Raw genomic sequence first — 19,174 nt, 5'->3', positions numbered from 1 at the left:
GAAGACTGGATGTAGCTCTGGGTTTGGAGTGAACCAGTATAAACAACTGTGTACAATCTCTCTATCCCTATCTCTTTAAATTCAGTTTTGTTATTTGATAACTGGTATAAACAACCGATTGTTTTGGTAAAACAACTGATTGTTTTTCCAGTATTGTGCTTTTGCTTTATGTTTTGGAAAAACTGATTTTTTAATTATGGTTTTCTTGAAGTATTTTCATTCTAAGCTTAAAAGTTTCTGAAAATCTTTCTTAAACAATTCACCCCCCATCTTGTTTAAGGCCATATATTCTAACACCCTCCACCTATTTTATCAGAAGCAAGGCGACATAAGAGTGACCCTGCATTAGTCCCGCCAGGAGCATCACTTTTCAACTTATCAGTGGGGCCTTCCACGAGCTTCAACTGCGGATCTTTCTTCTGATACTCTTTATGTTGTTTAGGAGCCGCGGTCCTCCCCCGTTCCCGTTCATCAGAAGTTGTCTTCTGAGAAGGTTTATGTTGAGGCTCAGGAACACGAACCTGATCATGAATCACCCGACACTGAGCAAGCTTATGCCCAATCAGCTTACAGTGAGAGCAAAATGGAGGGAGCCATTCATATTCCACACCAGCTACAAAAGCAAAGTCTGGATGTTCAACCAAGAGGTGATTGAGAATAGGGGACAACAGATCAATATTCACCAACACTCTAGCAAACATACCCCTATTCTTTCTCATAGTATGATCATACAAATTCAAAGGAGTACCAAGACCCCTGATGATGGAAAATATCGCCCTTGGTCTCCAATACCCCAAAGGCAAATTGTAGATTCTAACCTAGACTTGAGTTTTGGTACTCTTCATGGTGGCTTGAATAAAGTCTTTTGTCCAAGAAAACAATCTCAAGAAACTAGGAGATAACTTCAAGGAACCCATCCCAAAGGCCCATCGCATGTCTTCTAAAGAAGCAAACTCAAACTCATAGAAACCCTTCCCAAAAAGAATTGTTTTCCACGGTCCAAGAGTCTTCCACACCGGTTGCAACTTTTTAGTTAAATCCAGGTGTGTGAGACATTTATCGCCCTTAGATAGAATAATCCGACCTTGAAGATGAGTCTTGAAATCCTCAAGACCAACCAAGTAATCTGTCTCATCAATCCGGACATCAATCATGTCTCTCTTAATACAAGGAGTAGGTAGTTGGGACAAAGGAATGTCACATGCATTTCCCAAAAGCCTGAACAAATATCTTCCTTTAACCTGACATAGCAGATGCTTTCTTATTGGGAGACACTTCTCGATCCATCAAACAATCCAATGAGATCAGAAAACCTGTAAAAACTTCTGCCATTCGCAAAGACTAACAAGCTACCGCTAAGAACCGCAACGTTGGTACCCACCACAAATTTGCCACACACTGGACCACCACCAACATCCACCTCTGCGCACCGCACCGTGGCGTGTCTTCCACCGCCACACACTGCTCGCCACAGATCTGCAGCGCGTCCCGTCGCCGTACACTGCACGTCACATGTCTGCCACCGTTGTACTCTGCACCGTTGTGCGACTGCTACCGCCGCACACTCCACCACAACGTCGTGCGTGTGTGGTTATTATATTGTTCCATTATTCTTGAAAATCCAAGTTATATACACACCACACATGCCATATGCAACACCATATACTTTCTTGAAGAACTATAAAGAAAAACTTTAGTGTAGAAACCTACTACATTTTCACACCAAACCTAGGTGTACCAAATATAATAGGTATAGAAAATGATGAAAAGATATCATTTGTAATGTGTATGTGACATAATAAAGTGCAAAGAAAATTCTCCTAAACGACATGAAAAGAATGATCTTTATCAAAAGCTCTTTTTCTAAAAAAGAGTTAAATAATGCTTGTCTTTTGAATCTTGGAGCAATATTGATCTCTTCTTTAAAGTAAAAATGCAATAAAAAAAATCTCTTAAAATTGTGTTTCATTTAAAATTAAAAAAAAAACTTGCTTGCATTTGCATACTTAAAAAAATAAAGCTAATTAATTATTACATGTAATAATAAATTATTGTGTTAATATGAAAATTTATCATAAACTATTTAATCAGCTATTTTAAGTAATAATTAATTATTTTTCCAAACAATATTCTAAACAATAATTAAATAATAAATTATATTTTGAGATAATTAATTAATCTACTTATACTGTTACTGATTATGATATCAAATAATCAATTATTTGTAAGTCAGTGCTAATTCTTAGAATTGAGTATCTTAAAATAATCTATATATGTTATATGATAACTTAATGTGTTCTTATTTAGTGTACAAATAATATTTAAAAGATTTCAAGAATTTTTAAAACAATATTTAAACGGTAAGCTTATGCATATAACTAGAAATATTTAAGATAAAACATGATTCACGAATACAAATACATCAGTAATAATACCCATGAATACATGCTCACTACATTATTAAAACAATCCCATGTTAGGTTTTCTTTTGAAATAAATTAAACTGTGTATTTGGATTAAGAAGAAGATGATTTAAGAGAGTGGATTTAGAGTAATTTGAGAGGAAAATAATTTTTTTTATTGAATTTATGAGTGATGTGATAATTATGAATAAATTTTTATTTTTTTAAAATAATTTAAAATGTAACATTATCTTAAAATTATTTGAATAATGAAATATAAATTTTTCTGTGTAGATTTTAATTAATTAAAAAAATTGTATTATTTTCATACTAAAAACTGTAAAAGATATTTGAAAAATAATTAAGAATCAATATCTTATAGGTTAGAATTAAAGTAAGGGTGTAAACTTTATGCTTGGAGTCACTTTAACCATTTTGGATTTGGACACTAGGGTAGGGTTAGGTTTAAAAATCATTATAACTAATTATAATATACTAAAATAATTTTTTATACGAAAAAGATAATATTAGAATAATATTTCTAAAATAATAATAATTATACAATCAAATATTTCAATTTAAAAAATAAAAATAATTTATTTAATAAAATAAAATTGAATTAAAAAATATTGTTTTATATTATTTTATAAATAATAATATTATTATTATATAAATTTACTTTTTTTATCATAAGTAATTATATTATTTTTATTATATTATTAATAATTATTTTTGTTTATATTATTAAATGTTTTTATTATATAAATTTATTTAATGAGATTTTATTTATATTATATTATATATATATAATGAATTATGTATATATAATAGATTATCCCTTAAGTTTTTGTTTTAACCGTATAATCGATTATATATATAATATCGATTATATTTTATATATGATAATAATAATTAATTAGTTAATATATATTTTTTAATATTTGATTATGCAGAAAAAATATTTTGTGTGAAAGAGTGCAAGGATAATGAGATAAAATCATAGTATTTACTTAATTTTAGTAGAGAATTATTGCACTTAGAAGAGAGAAAGTGAAATACTCAATTTTTACCTGTACATCATTTTTTAAATAGTCTGATCCAAACGTTAATTTTATTCTTTCTTAATCAATTAATGAAACAGATGATCTTATTACTTTAATATAATTATAATTATTTAAATTTTTTTAATATATTTTTTACTATAACTTAATTATTAAAATTGTAGGTAGATACTCATAGATGACGAGAGAAAATGTTTTCATCTTATCTTTACTTAATGATATTTGATATTTAAAAGATACGAATACATATAATAATAATATACATATAATTTATATATTGTATTTATATATAAAGAGAATTCTCCTGTTTAACTACTATTTTAATTTATTTCAATTTTATTTTTATATTTATATTTTATTTTATTATTTTAAAAATATATGAGAGGAGATATTTGTCATTTTGAGCAGTTTTTATTTTATATTTCAAAAGGATAACAGAATGCATAACATTATTTTTAAATTAAAAAATGTTTAAATTCAAAAAATTTAAATTCAAAACTAAACATTGAGCTTGCTAAGGAGCATTGCACAATTGAATCTTTTTTCCAGTTCATCTTCACTTTTATCTAGTTCATCTTCACTTTTATCCCATCAAACACTTTTTTTCGTTTTCTATTTTCATATTCAAAATTCAAAATATGAGAAGTCGTAGTTTCCTTTCAGAACCACGAAACCAACAAGTAAGTATTGTTTTTTCAATTATAAAGTAGAAAATCGAAATGTAATGTTTGAATTTACTTTTATTTTTTTATTCATTTATGCATGTCTTTGGCATTGTATGATGACAATATTGTTATTATTGTGCTGACATAAATAACGACATACAATACAAACGAAGACAACAATTTAATCAAACTTATAATAGAACTATTAAAGAAAAAAAAGAATAGTAGGATTTTGTTCATGAAATAAAAAATTGAAAGGAAAAAAACTACTAGATAAAAGTGCATAGGTTGGAGTGAGAGGAGTTAGTCGAAGAACAAACAAGCGAAATGCTTATGTTTTGGGATTTGATTGAGAGGGTTAAAAATAAGGGAATGGTGGTGATGGAGGATATGGAGAGAAAGTGATTGACGATGGTGATGGTGGTAAAAGATAAGAAAGATTTGACTTAAGTCTCTCTGTGGGTCCAATGCAAAAAAAAAAAAAACATATTTCATTATATTTTTTTCTTTTGTATTTTTCATGATTAATGTTGATTGAACAATTGATGATGAATTTTTGGTTGATTACTTAATGGTGTCACATGTGTTGTAAAGATAAAAAAAATGTGAATGCGAGAGTGCTTGTAATAATAATAATAATAATAATAATAATAATAATAATAATAATAATAATAATAATAGTAAAAAATGTGGATACACATACGCATTAACTCTGTATTTTCGTTAATATATATAATATCGATTATATTTTATATATGATAATAATAATTAATTAGTTAAAATATATTTTTAAATATTTGATTATGCAGAGAAAATATTTTGTGTGATTGAGTGCAAGGATAATGAGATAAAATCATAAAATTTACTTAATTTTATTGGAGAATTATTGCACTTAGAAGAGAGGAAGTGAAATACTCAATTTCACTTTTTTATCTGTACTTTCTTTCTTAAATAGTCTGATCCAAACACTATTTTTCCTCTTCCTTCATCATGATCAGTACTCCACTAAGGAAACACAAGGTAAAGAGTTTAATATATATTTAATTAGTATTTTTTTTTCAAATTCTACTATTAATGTTTAAAGAAAAAATTTAACAATCTGAATTTTAAATATTTTTTTTTATCAATATCTTACATCTTACAAGGAAAATGTTTTGTTAACACTATAACAGTAAATAACAACATTCAACAATCCTTTATAATAATATTTTAATACTTTTAATTAAAAATAAAAATAAAAATAATTAAAATATTATTTTGTTTTTTTTAAGAGTATGTATTTACTGTACAGTGTCAAGGTATAAGGGTCCTACTATTAGGTTATTCCGTTAACTTGTCATGTCATTAATTTCTCTAAAGTAACTTCATAAATAATTTTTTGTTAAGTTTTTATAGCCTTTCATCTTATTAAAGAAAAAGGTTTTCTTAAACCCTATTTTTTCATTAAATTAAATTTTAGTCTCAACAATTTTTAAACAGTCTTAGAAAAGAAGATTGATTTTAATTTTTTATTACGGATTAAAAATAAAATTTGAAAAAAAATTCAAAAAATATAGACACGTAACAAGATTAAACTGAGTGTATATGTTTTCATGTAACTAGAGAAAAATGGCAATACATAAAGAAATATTTGAAAAGCTTTGCCACATGTGATAACAAAATTTGAAATAGTTGAAATCGGTGGGACCAACCCGCTCCCAACGAATACCTAGCCCAATAAACGGTTCAGATTTGTTCGGATTTTGAACCAACCCATTTACCCTCCTAACAATAACAACAATTATCCAATTTCATCTTTCACTGTTTCCCTACTCTGCATTCTGCGCCCATAAGAAGAACCAAACGAAGATCCTTTTTACTCATAATAAATCAAAAAATCATATCTCTCTCAATACATACGCATTCCAATGTCGACGCAGAATCGTCGCTCGTCGTTTTCCTCCTATACGGCGTCGTCTTTGGCCAAACGAAATTCAGCCGTCGTGTCGTCCGGGAAGGCTGCTAAGAGAGCGCCGCTCGCCAACATCACCAACCAGAGGAATGCGCCTTCCTCTTCTTCAGTAATGATCGTTTCACTGTTTTAATTTTTTCATTAATTTCTCTGCCGTAATGAATCGCTGAGATTGTGGAACGTGGAACGTTATTAGGATTTGTTAAAACATTTTTTGCTTTGTTTTGAATCATTTCATTCTGGAATCAGAGTACGCTGTGTCATGCATTGTAAATTGGATTATCGGTGCCTTCTTCTTACTGGAGAATGTTATTTGTGTGGAAGGGTTTGTGGAACTGTAGTTGCGCGCGAGGTTCTTAATCTCTTTTTGTGTTTCAGTTTGTGTTGTCTCTGTCGTTGTGCTCAAAAGAAGATTTGTAGTTTAGTTTTGGAGATTTTGGTGATGAGAATTCTATGATCGGTGTGGTTTTTCAGCTGAATTTTTGTTATTTGTGGCCAGAGCCTCTTTTGAAAAATTTAAAATTGTTTTCTACTGTGGAAAGGACATAAAGAGGTGGGAACCACTGATAAGAATGTATTATTTTATTTGAGGAATATATGAAAAGTAAAGAGACTGAAAAGTTCATTTTTATAAGCAAAAATTTGAAGAAAAACACTTATTTTTTCTTAAATTTGAAAACTTTCTAAGTCAGTAAGGTGAGAGGTTCTGGAGTTTGGATTCTGTTCCGGTACGCCCAACTTGAGGTCGGAACAGATTCTCTCAGTAGGTTGAAAACTTTAGGAGTACATGCTTAAGTCGTTAATAATTCGTAAAGGTCCTCATTTTTTATTGAATACCGTTCAATTGGCATCACAAAACCCTGCTTAACTTTGGTGCTTAGATATGTTAGTTGGCTGCAAAGGTTTTGTTTTATCTATGGCTTAGCTGGACTTTTTAATGCAAGGTTTCAAGTTCAACTAAAGCTTCCAAGACCAAGAAGGAGGCTCCAGCAATAAGCAGTAGCATCACAAGATCAACAATTTGTGGGAACAACTTACGTGAGTTAAAGACTATTAACTCAAGTACAACTATTTTTCCAAAGGCTAATTGTTTACCACGAAGGAAGGATGCTGCTCCCACAGTTGCCAGAGTCTATGTGCCGGTTCAGAGCACCTTTGATGTTTCTCCTAGTAAATCAGATGCGAGGTCCGTTTCTCTGGATGAAACGTTGTCTTCTTCTTATTCTATCAAGAGTCCTGATGAAGTTGAATATCTGGACAACAGGGATGTCTCAGCTTTTGATTCAATTCAGAGAAAGACAAGCAATTTGAGCGTTTGTGATACCTCCAAGACAGAAGGTTGTGCAGTACTGCAATTTTCCTTTGCTCTAAGTCACATTTAAGTTTAATTGTATGGTCAATCAAAATTTGGATTATGATATTTTTTGCTTATTTGAAGTGAAGTATAGTATTTAAAATTTTCAATCTAAGGTAGTGATGTTCATATGTTTACAGGTAACACATATAGTAGGGAAATAGTTGTTGATTTGGAAAGAGAGGGCAAGGTTGTCAATATTGACAACATTTACTCGGATCCGCAGCTTTGTGCAACGTATGCTTGTGATATCTACAAGAACCTTCGTGAATCTGAGGTAACACTTCGTTTTTTCATTGTGAAAATAATGATTAGTGTTTCTTACTTCCTACATGGAATATAATGACTTATTCATGCTTTCATCACTACTAACTGGCCAAATGTTTGATATCAATTCATATTGATAATTTATATTAAGTATTCTGATTTCGGATGTTTTCCAATTTCTGGAAACTTAGGAAAAGAAAAGGCCTTCTAGTGACTTCATGGAGAGAATTCAGAATGACATAAATGTTAGCATGCGTGCAATATTGATTGACTGGCTTGTTGAGGTAATTTTTTTTCATAATAAACGTCTAGAGTCTTGAAATTTGTGATTTGTAGGGAGAGAAAAAATATTGATGTGGTCATGATACAAAAGGGCTTTGGCTAATTTATTCTTTGAAAAGTCTTTGCTCAAGTTAGATCTCGTTCTCAAACCCCTTTTATTATGCTAAACTTCAACTTTTCAATTGCAGGTGGCTGAGGAGTATCGCCTTGTACCTGATACATTGTATTTGACAGTGAACTACGTTGATCGGTATCTTTCAGGGAAGGCCATGAATAGACAAAGATTGCAATTACTTGGTGTTTCCTGTATGATGATTGCCTCGTAAGGGAGCATTATATATCACTTTCATGTTTTCTAAATATATGCATTTTATACTTTTTTTTGGCTCTCAAGGCTAGCATCAACATATAGAACAATAATTTGGGTTTTGGTTCTGGTTGACAGTAAATATGAGGAGATTTGTGCACCACAGGTGGAGGATTTTTGTTATATAACTGATAATACGTACTTAAAAGAAGAGGTATGCATTGAATTTGTTGGTTAACTATTACTGTTTTAAGTTTGTTTCTCCTATGACTTGAAGTGAGAAAATCTCCTCAAAATCATATTTAAATGCAGCTTTTACGAATGGAATCTGCTGTTTTGAATTATCTGAAGTTCGAAATGACAGCCCCAACAGTTAAATGTTTCTTAAGGTAATAGGTAGTTACCAACGATTGTAATTGATGATTAAGATTAGGAAAACATTCACTCTTTTAATATTCACTCTTTCTTTTTTGTAATATAATTTCAGACGATTTGTTCATGTAGCAGCTCATGATGTCCAAGAGGTATCTTTCGCGCTTGAACTGCTTTTGTACATATGCATTAAAGAATACTATTGTTCAATCTTATTCAAGATTCCGTTTCTAAAATATTGGCCTTTTGGTGGTTTTACCTGTCCACTTCTCAGGTACCTTCACTTCAACTAGAGTGCCTAACCAACTTTATTGCCGAATTGTCGCTCTTGGAGTACAGCATGCTGTGTTATCCTCCATCACTGATAGCTGCTTCAGCAACTTTCCTTGCCAGATTTATACTTTTCCCTTCAAAGAAACCATGGGTATGCTTATCGTCACAATGTTCTAAACCACATGTACCGGCATTCAGGGAAAGTTTTGTATGATTTGATGGCTTACTATTTCTGTGTTTTGCAACAGAATTCCATATTGCAGCATTACGCACAATACCGGCCTTCTGATTTGTGTGCTTGTGTGAAAGATCTCCATCGCCTTTGTTGCAGCAGTAGCGATACTTCCAATTTACCCGCTATCCGAGAGAAATACAGTCAGCACAAGGTAATTTGCCTAAGCACAAACAGAATTACTATGCCATGTTTTCCCCTTTTAGTTAGGTTGCTTACTTCATTTATGTAACAGTACAAATGTGTGGCCAAGAAGTACATCCCTCTCTCAATACCGCAAGAAGTTTTCCGGAATTGACTGAATTCATGTTGACAATCCCATTATGGCTCAGGCCAAGTTTTGACAAAGCTTCAGTCTCAATGATGCAAGGACCATTTCGGGCGAAAAAGGCATAACTTGGAACACATCTCGTCATATCACACAGATCAAACGTGTGATCTAAAACTTCTTGGATATGTGCTGGTGAAGCTAGTGACATATACATGCCATTAGAATTTCATGTGAGAACTCCTCGCAGACACAAAGCACATAAATGGTATTCATAGGAATTCCCTCGAGTATTCATTCTAGAATCCCGTGTGACAAATTCCCTCTATTCTTAGTGTATACATTGCGCGTATTGTTTTCTTCTATTATGAAAATATGCTAAGTTGCAAATTATGAAGCTTTCTTATCAGTTCCTTTCTTAGGTATGTTATGTTTTAGTGTAGTACAAGGGATAGAGAAGCCGATTTGATTTGATTTCACGATGCTTGAAGAAGTTGAGATCGAAGACAAGTTGACTCGTTTATAACCAATGTCACATGGTTTCTGAAACAAAACTAAGTTTCCCTAATGTAATACAAAGGCTAACCTAGTTTGAATCTCTAAATATGCATCCCATATATATTTCCATTACTTTTCCTTAAACAAATTAAGATTTGGGGAAATTTTGAATCAAGAAATTACATCACACATAAAGACGAAAACAATAACAGTAAATGGAAATAGAAAACAAAGTAATCTATGAAATCGTCTATTAGATCGTTCACCAATTATGTATAGAAATTGAAAATTAAATGGAATTGTGTAGAAGTAAATGAAAATGAGAAACGTAATTAAAAAAACTGAAATTAAAATGGACACAAAATGAAATTATAGTGATGAAACAAAAACAAAGTATTATCATATGGCTAAAATAAAATTGTACAAGACGATTCAAGTAATGCATGAATGTAAAAACGAATTAAAAATAAAATCTAAATTTAAAGTAACAAGCAAAAGACAGACAAATTCTAGAACTATAAAAACTAAATGCAACTATTAAATTGTCTAGTTAATAATTGTCTACTACATCATTTGATAATTTTGACAACTAAAATATGAATTTAAGGTAACAAGCAAAATGCAGACGAATTAAAGAACTATAAAAACTAAATGTAACTATTAAATTGTCTAGTCAATAATTATCTACTAGATCATTTGTTAATTTTGCAATGAAAATCTAAGAGTCTAATCAAATTATAGATGAAAAAAATGTAAAAGTGCATAAATGTAAATGAAAGAAACAGAAAACAACAGAAATTGAAAGGAAATAATTGAATTCTTCCAAAGGAAGAAACAAACAAGGAAACTGTAACAAAAAGTATATATAAAAATAGACCATCTAATGAACTAAAATTGTAAGAACTTGGAATAGAAAACAAAGCATAACTAGAATTTAAATTGCAATTGAAAAAAATTGAAGTTGAAAGAAATTCAATGCATAAAATAAAATGTAAACACGGAAATTAAAAGGTATTGGAGTAAATAGAAGAAAATTTTGTTCAACAAATGTGAAACATCAAACAGAAACCATGGTCAAGTTATCTTCATCCTTGAATGCAAAAAACCCAAATTTGAATTCTTTATTTAATGAAGAAAACACAAACCCAATTGGTTTGTATGTTTAAAGAAAGCAATTCATAATTAAGAACTGAATTCTAAAACGAATCAAGAGAAGAAAACAACTTGAACAAAACATCGTCTAACATAGTTTCATATTCGTTGTTATCCAATTCAAGAATTCAATCACCTTCCAAATGTAAATTTGTATAATCTTAAAGCATAAAAGAAGATAACACATAAAGGGTAGAAGAAGAAACATGAGACAGGGAAGAGATAAAACGAAGAACTTGAATGGTAAAAAATTGTAAACTATATAAATTGAAAAATAGAGAACTAGCTAAACTGTAAAAAAAAAAAAAAACTAAATGTGATCTACCATCTATTCTAAGTCTAAAATCTTAGTGAGTGTGCAATTGATTATTTCTTCTTTGCTGTAATTGATTGTTTGCTAGTTTAATAGGTTATTTTTATGTTTTTGTACTGCATATGTGAATAGGAAAGAGAAACTGAAAATTCCTTGATTGCTTTGACTATGCCTTCACGTGAGTGTCCTTGGAATTGATTATTGAACAACAAATTCTTCACAACTTTTTCTAGTCAAACAAAAAACTGAAAAAACCATTGATTGTTTTCACCTCTTTGTTCAATTTTAATTGGTTAAACTGCACCTTGAACAGATTGCCTAAAATGTTGTGAAACTCTATAAAAACACAGCCATGCATTGTATGTGAACACCATTTCTGCACTGCCTTTCTAGCCCATTTATGTTCTGCATTTTATTTTCTCACAGCTTGATCAAATGGCCTCTTCCTCACACAAGAAAAGAAGGTCTCGAGAGCCATCTGCCACAATGCTGGGGTGCTGGAAAATTGGTTTGCTAGAGATGAAGAAGTAATGATTTCTTTCATGCATGAAATGAGCAGAAAACAAATTAACATCCCAAAAGTGTTGGATGTCTTATGGATGAAGGAGAAAAACCCAGAAGAATTAAGGGCATTATTGAAATTTCAAAGGCTAAAACCTTTCCTTGAAATGACAGGAAATGTGTATCCTGATCTAATCAAGGTATTCTACACAAACCTTAGCTTAGAAGGGAAGAATCTGGTTTCTAGTATGAAAGGTATCAAGATGTTGATCACCTCTAAAGTTTAAAGTGGGCAGAGGAAACATAGCTGAAATAAATGAATTCAACAAGATGAAATTTTATAGATCTTGCTTAAAGGATCCATTACATGCATTCAACAGGTTTCATGTAGGTACACTCATACCAACCCCTAGATTTTTAGCATTTATAATTGCATGGCACCAACACCCAGGGGGAGCAATCATGCTATGCTACATGAGGAGGATTTGATCTTGATGTACTACATCATGAATAAAATCAAAGTGAATTGGATCAACATAATGAAGGAACACATGCTCAAGTCTAGAAGACTTTATGACTATAAGTTTCCCTATGTCATCTTGATTTCAAAGCTCATTGACTACTTTGAAGTGGATGTGAACAATGAAAGAAATGAGACTATCAAAGTTTTTAGTGAAATTGACTGCTCAACCCTAATGAAAATGGGTTTCCAAAAGTATGATGATGCATGGATTCACAAACCAAGTGTTGTTCCCAGTGTTTAAACAATTGGTTGTTCGTGAAAACAACTGGTTGATTTTCTGGAATCAAACTTAAAAACAGTTTTCTATTGGTTGAAAAAAAATTTAATTGATTGATTCTTCATAGCTTTTCACTCTACCTTCAATCCTTGCAAAAACCTTTTCAAAAACAATTCACCCCTCTCTTGTTTAAGGCCTCAAATTCTAACAGGATGATGAAACTCCTACTCATGAGATGCATGAAGAAGTTCCTGCTTTTCAATCTCTTAAAAGTTTTTTCAACATGTTAATATTTCTGTTTTACACACTCTGGAACTTTTTCAATTGGTTATCTAAAAAATCAATTGACTAAATGTTTTCTGATGTGAAGTTGTTTGAAGTTTGTGTTGTTACCAAAATTTTGTTTTGTTTCAAAAAGTCTGTTTTGTTTCCACATTCAGTTTTAAACCTCTATTTTTTTGTTTGTTTTGATTCTACTTAGTGTATTTCATTATTTCAACCAGTTATTTTAGTTTTCAATATGTTGTTTTCCTAACAAATTTAAAATTGTTTTTCAAATCTAGTTCTGTTTTGAATTCTATAAAAGGGAGAATGGTTTTTTTGATCAAAACATCACTTGAATACACACATTCTTACTGTTTTCAAAAAGCTTGAGAAGTTCTTTTAGGAAATTTGACTTTTGGAGAGTTCCTTTGAAACTTTGTGAGTTCCTTGTGCTTTATTTTTTATCATTAGCTTGAGATTAAGGGATTCATAAATGTTTTGTAGTTTGGAGGTCCTTGGTTGTGTCTCCTAAGTCTGGAAATAAGGTGTATTTGTTTCATACTTCTTCTATTTTCTAAAGTTATGTTAGTGTGCTTCTAAGATAGGGTTTCTTCAAGCATAAGCTTGGTTGGAATAGTGTTTTTCAGTGTGTGCTTGCAACTCTTGTAGGGTTCAAGAGTTGTTCTTGACAAATCTTTGTAAAAGATTCTTTTGATATAGTGAAATCCATCTTAGTGTGAGATGGGATAGAATGTAGCTCAATTCTGAGTGAAGCGGTATAAAATCTTTGAGCGTTTTTCTGCTCTCATATTCATTGTTTTGATGTTCTGGAAAATTTGTAAGAACTGGTGTAAAAAGTAATCTCTTGTTTCAAAGATCAACCACTTGTTTTTAGTGCAGTATTTGTTTTTCCAGTGTTTTGATAATACAATCCCTAAAAGTTACTAAATTTGCTTAAGGAACTAAGTAACTGAAAAGTGTTTCAAGGTTGGAATCTTTCTTGCCACATTAAAATGAAAGTTTTAATTGGTTATCAAGTATTAGAATATATTAAAATCTTTTATTTGAAATTTGAAATCAAAACTGCTACTGTGTAAGTGAATGTGTCGTTTAGATTAGAAAAACTAAAGTTAAAAATATAATATAATTAGTTGTATCTCTCTACAATAAGTTGTTTTTCTCAAATTACCTCCTGCTAGGAAAATTTCAATATGTTATTCCATAAAACAATGAATTGTTTTCCTGTCAGGATTGCATAAAGTTGTTTTTGCGAAAATTATCCTAAGTACAATTCACCCCTCTTGAATTTAGACTCCCATATATATATATATATATATATATATATATATTCTTTTTTTACAAGATATGTTAAAACTATGTGAAGTTTGGTTAAGTTAAAATCTAAGTTTCATGTTCCTAGATTGTCCAGATGTTCCATCGTCCAAGTGGTTCAAGATCATCTAATGGGTATTAGCGTTTGTGAAGAATTGATGGTTTGACTCCTCTGCTTGTTTTATTTAGTTTCCCTGTATATGTGGTTGATTTGTATGAGAAAAACACATAGTGTGAAGTTGTAAGGCAATTAATTTTATGTCTTGTACTCATGAAGATGAACTAGACAATTATCTTTAACATAAGAGTTGAGAGTTCTGTTGTGAGGTTTAGAGAGAAACTTTGTGTTGTAATATCTAAGAATACTCATAGTAAAACTCTATTCGTGGATATAGACTTGTTTAACAATTGAACCACATAAAATTGTTTGTGTGATTTTTGTACTTTGTTATACTTACTTTCTCATTCACAGTTTCTGCATGTTCGTTTATGTTAATTTTGTTATTCGATCCAGTGAATTGTGTTTGTGCTCTACAAAAGAGTATTTCGATAGAATAGTGATGAATGTTGATGGGCTTATTATTCTCATATCAAACGAGGAATTGACTACTTGTCTAATGTATACAAGAACAATTTGGTTGAGATGTGCATCAATTTCCATTTATTGGAAGTGGAAGCCCAAGAAGTTGGACAAAAAAAAATTCAAATAATTGATTTTCATAATGACTATCACGAATGGTTATTTTGTAGTGAGGATCACTGTTTTAAATGAAAAACAATTAGGAAATATTTTTGAATTAAAATAATGAAAATCAATTTCAACTTATTCAACTTCATAATGTTTTAAATGGAAAACAATTAGGAAACAATTTTATTGAAATTTGTGAATATGATTTAGTTGGATACAAATTAAAGAGTAAGTGTAACGACTCAATAAAATTAATGCATAACCTTTACATTATTATACATGGGTAATGGAATTGAAGATAAAAATAATTTACGTGATATGATAATTTTTGTATAATTAGACTCAAGTTTTAAGTTTGAGAGTATTAGCATACACATCAATGATTTTGATGGTAATAAATAATACCATTTTTTTTGTCTAACCGTACTATTTAGTATAAAACATGTTATATAAGTTTATAAGACTAAAAAACTGAACAAAGTTTAACACAACGTTAGACAAATGCATAAAAAGCATAGTTGTGGTCTCAAAGAAGAATGGACACAATTTACATGAAGTGCCTTGCGGACTCAAAAAGTAGACAAAGTCAATAGAAACACTAAATGAAGGCAAGTTAAAATTCTCATATTGATGAAAACTATCTAGCCTCAAAATCATTGGCTAAGAGATATACTACTAGAAAATCATTAAATAGAAAATAATTTTAGAGTTAAAAAATAATTAGTCACTATATTGACTAAATTATAGGACCCTTACTCCCACAGAGAAAAAGAGGTGTGTAGTAATCCTTACTATATACATTCCTATAAACCACCCCTTAAACATTATCGTAATGCTAAAAGTCCCCCTTATTCTACAGAGCCTAAAGTATGCCTCCCTTCTTTTGATGGAAACAAAAACGTTGTGACATATTTAGAATGGGAGACAAAGGTTGATTAAATTTTTGAAAACCACCAAGTGAATGAATGTAGAAGAATATCCATGGCTACCTTAAATTTCCAAGAACATGCCATGTCTTGGTTGAAACAAACACAAAATGGTGTTAGAATTGGAATGAATTGAAGGTTTGTATGAGAAGAAAATTTGTTCTGCCTTCATATGAAAAAATTAATAAGATATTAAAGAAGAAATGAAAGAACTTGTAAAAATAGGAAGCAAATTTATAGAAGGAAAAAAAGAGTTTATAAGAAGAGAGATAGAGTTTAGAGAAAAAAAGTATTAGTTCTTATGAGAAAGAAAGAAGATAAAGAACAAAAAGAAAGAGATGAGAGAGAAAAGAAAATAGAAAAGGAAAGAACAAAAAATCTTTGTCTGGAGCTGAACCAAATATTGATAACATTTTATTTTCTATGAAAAACCATTGTGAGGATGTGCTTGAAGAAAAATCTATGTTTAGAGCTTAACCAGATATAGATATAAAATTTTCCTCGACAGAAAAGCCATATGAAGGGTTGTTTGGAAATGAAGAAGAAGAGGAATCTAGAAAGGACGAGGAGTATCTTATAATATCCCGTACAAGCCTAGTTGTTAAAGAATGCTTAAAGGAGGATTGTAATACTTTGAACTCTCCTTTTCCTTTAAATCATTATGCTAGCTCTTCTTCTAAAAATTCACAAAACAACACTTTGAAATGTTGTTGCTCAGGTTGAGCAATGAAAAACAGAGTGAATAAAAACACTACTGAAAAGGGCTTTATTTCTTCCCAACAAAACTTTTATAAAAATAACAAAGGGCCTTATTTCCTTATTTTTTTTCTTTAAATAAATTCGTCTTAATTTTCTTATCCCACTTTTATTTTATGTTTACCGTAGGTTGCTACTTGACCTCGGAAGACAACAGTTAATCAAATAACAAGAGGTTGATGTTATTGAGCATCATTCAGATTTAAGGACAAATCATTCTCAAGAGGGAGAGAATGATGGAAATCATCCAACCTAAAAACCATTGGCTAAAATAATAAAAGAAGATGAAGCTTTATCAGAGAGGAGCACTCATAATTGAAGAGTCTTTTTCTTATTCTTAACCTTTTAAATATTGTATAGAGTAGTATAAGTTTTATTTGGGCTTGTTTTTTGGCTAATTTTCATGGGTCATATATTAGGCCTAGTAAAGTAGGATGTAAATAGGAAAAAAGAGTTTAGCTTGGGTTAAATTGGGCCTCCTTGGGCCCAATGCAACCCTAGGCCATCTAGAGTTCCTAAATAACCATCTAGGATAAAAAAAAAAGGCATGTAGTGACTAAGTGGAAGCATGGAACGTCCAAGCATGGCATGGGAAGCATGGGGAATCCATCTAAGCATAAGCAAGGAAGGCATGAAGGTCCACATGTCATCTCCTCAATGGAGAGGATTTTCCTCCAATGAAAAAATGTCACTTGTCAACCTCTAATTTGAGAAGATTTGCTCCAATAAGAGGAAGCCATTTGTCATCATAGGAATGGAGAGTTTTTAGGGTTAAAATTTGAACCTTGGTTGTCTTTAACACCATAAATAAGTGTGCTAGACCTTTTGTAAATTCAACATGAATTGAGTAAGAAATTTATGCAAAAATATTGTATCACTTGACTCAAGTCCACTCTATGTTAGCACCAATTTGTGTATCTAGTCTATAACTCTTTAGAAGTTGGCCTCACCTCTTCTAAATCTCTACTTCCGCACATCAAATTCACCTTTCTACCTCCATATAGCTTCCACATTGCCTCCATTTAATACATAACACATTTCAGATTCCAAAATAAGCAAGGAATTCAAGACTGGTTTGCATCACATATGTAGCTTACATGTAAGCTAAAGAGAACATACACAACTCGAAGAGTAGATGAAACATGTTATAAACATAAGTACATATGAAGTAAATGAAACTAACATGTTGAAATCACAAGACACATTTACAAATGTTAGAACATCTTAAAGTCATGCTAGTAGACTCCCACGTCTTGTTGATAATTTATTCATAGTGGACTTACTCTGTGAGTTTATATGATCGATTTGGTATTGTAAAAAATATAGAAGGGAATGCAATGAGAAAGGTGTTCTACATTAAGAATGTTGAGTATGACAACAAAAACTATCAATGAAAAGACAAACATGTTATGTAAAAGACTAAAACAATGGATAATTAAAGCACATAAAGTACACCAACTTTTTTTAGAACATCTATAAATAGAAATGAAGTAATGCAAAAAATATTAATGAACTATTCACAAATTTATTCTCTAGTGTAAGGGGTGCTTAGACTTTATATACACTTATTTAAAGTTTCCTTTTAAACAGTGTCAAACTCTTTGATTGTGGTTTGGCTCACCTGGCCTATGTTACGATATTAATTATACAACTTGCAATAATCGTCCTTGAAGAATTACTCCACTAGGAATCAGACTCATGACATTGACTTTCATACCAATTATTGGATCCACTAATGCAGAAAAGTCCTTAGACAATGATTTTTTTATATATTAGACCGTGGTTACTGTAGTCTTTCATCATGTAGTCTATATTATTGGGCAATAAACACTGGTTCCCAATCTCCGTTTATAAGTCACATCTCGACGGTGGTTCTTTTGACCAACCACAATGTATAACTTATAAAAAATAGGACTATAGAATACTCAGATAAGGGAAAAAACGAAGGTTTAGGCCACAACCGCCATCTAATCCCTTACCTGAGAGTGCTTAATATTGTACATGGTCGAGTTATAGACGACAATTATGGCCCAAAACCGCCGCCAATTATGAGAGTTTCTTTTTTTAGTTCATTCTGTTTTATGTGTTTCCCCTCCTTAATTAACCTCTTCATTCAAAATCTCAGTCAAGTACATAAATCCAGACACATTCATTCAAACAAGCAAATTATATATATTGATAATTGTATTACAAACACTAATACATATATGTATTACAAACACTAATACATATATGTATTACAAACACTAATACATATTCCTATCTATCAAACTGCTATACTATTCATTAGCTATCTTAGAGTTATAATAATTAACGAAATATGAGGCCCAAAAATTTATCACATAATCTTGGGCTTTCAAAGGCAGTGGTTGCTCATCCGTAAATACTTAAACGTCTACTAACAAGGTTTTTTCTAATAATCAGGGCATGGCATGGATATAGCACACTCAAAGGTTGACCCAATGCAAATTATCAAAAGCTGACATAGTTGAACCTAAAGGTTTGTAATTTTTTTCTTCCTTTTTTTATTCTTTATCAAAATATCAATATTAACTTTTAATTTATATTGA

The 19,174-nt window shown here is 30.9% G+C and overlaps 1 protein-coding gene across 2 annotated transcripts; it reads left to right on the top strand.

The window, feature by feature from the left end:
- Positions 1-5,886: 5,886 nt before the first annotated feature.
- Positions 5,887-9,827, top strand: LOC137813517 (cyclin-A1-1). 2 transcript variants are annotated; one of them, XM_068615828.1, is made up of 12 exons: positions 5,887-6,188; positions 7,024-7,265; positions 7,344-7,417; positions 7,574-7,710; positions 7,892-7,984; positions 8,171-8,304; positions 8,428-8,503; positions 8,602-8,678; positions 8,777-8,813; positions 8,936-9,085; positions 9,183-9,320; positions 9,402-9,827. In XM_068615828.1, exons 1-12 carry the CDS (start codon positions 6,036-6,038, stop codon positions 9,462-9,464), a joined length of 1,374 nt encoding a protein of 457 aa, XP_068471929.1. In that variant the 5' UTR covers positions 5,887-6,035; the 3' UTR covers positions 9,465-9,827. The 2 variants fall into 2 exon arrangements, with proteins under 2 accessions (XP_068471929.1, XP_068471928.1); XM_068615827.2 differs by having other exon boundaries at positions 5,901-6,188; positions 7,024-7,417.
- Positions 9,828-19,174: the final 9,347 nt, after the last annotated feature.

The sequence above is a fragment of the Phaseolus vulgaris genome, chromosome 1 (genome assembly GCF_051622355.1).
Source record: "Phaseolus vulgaris cultivar YP4 chromosome 1, ASM5162235v1, whole genome shotgun sequence".
Lineage (NCBI taxonomy): Eukaryota > Viridiplantae > Streptophyta > Magnoliopsida > Fabales > Fabaceae > Phaseolus > Phaseolus vulgaris.
This window is presented reverse-complemented; position numbering and strand designations above follow the sequence as displayed.

Bases quoted from the DNA above. Each gene is read 5' to 3' on its own strand.
- LOC137813517 (XM_068615827.2), top strand. From the start codon at position 6,036: ATGTCGACGCAGAATCGTCGCTCGTCGTTTTCCTCCTATACGGCGTCG. The intron at 7,418-7,573 runs GTTGTGCAGTAC...ATATGTTTACAG, and splicing joins TGATACCTCCAAGACAGAAG to GTAACACATATAGTAGGGAA. The intron at 8,305-8,427 runs GTAAGGGAGCAT...TCTGGTTGACAG, and splicing joins TCCTGTATGATGATTGCCTC to TAAATATGAGGAGATTTGTG.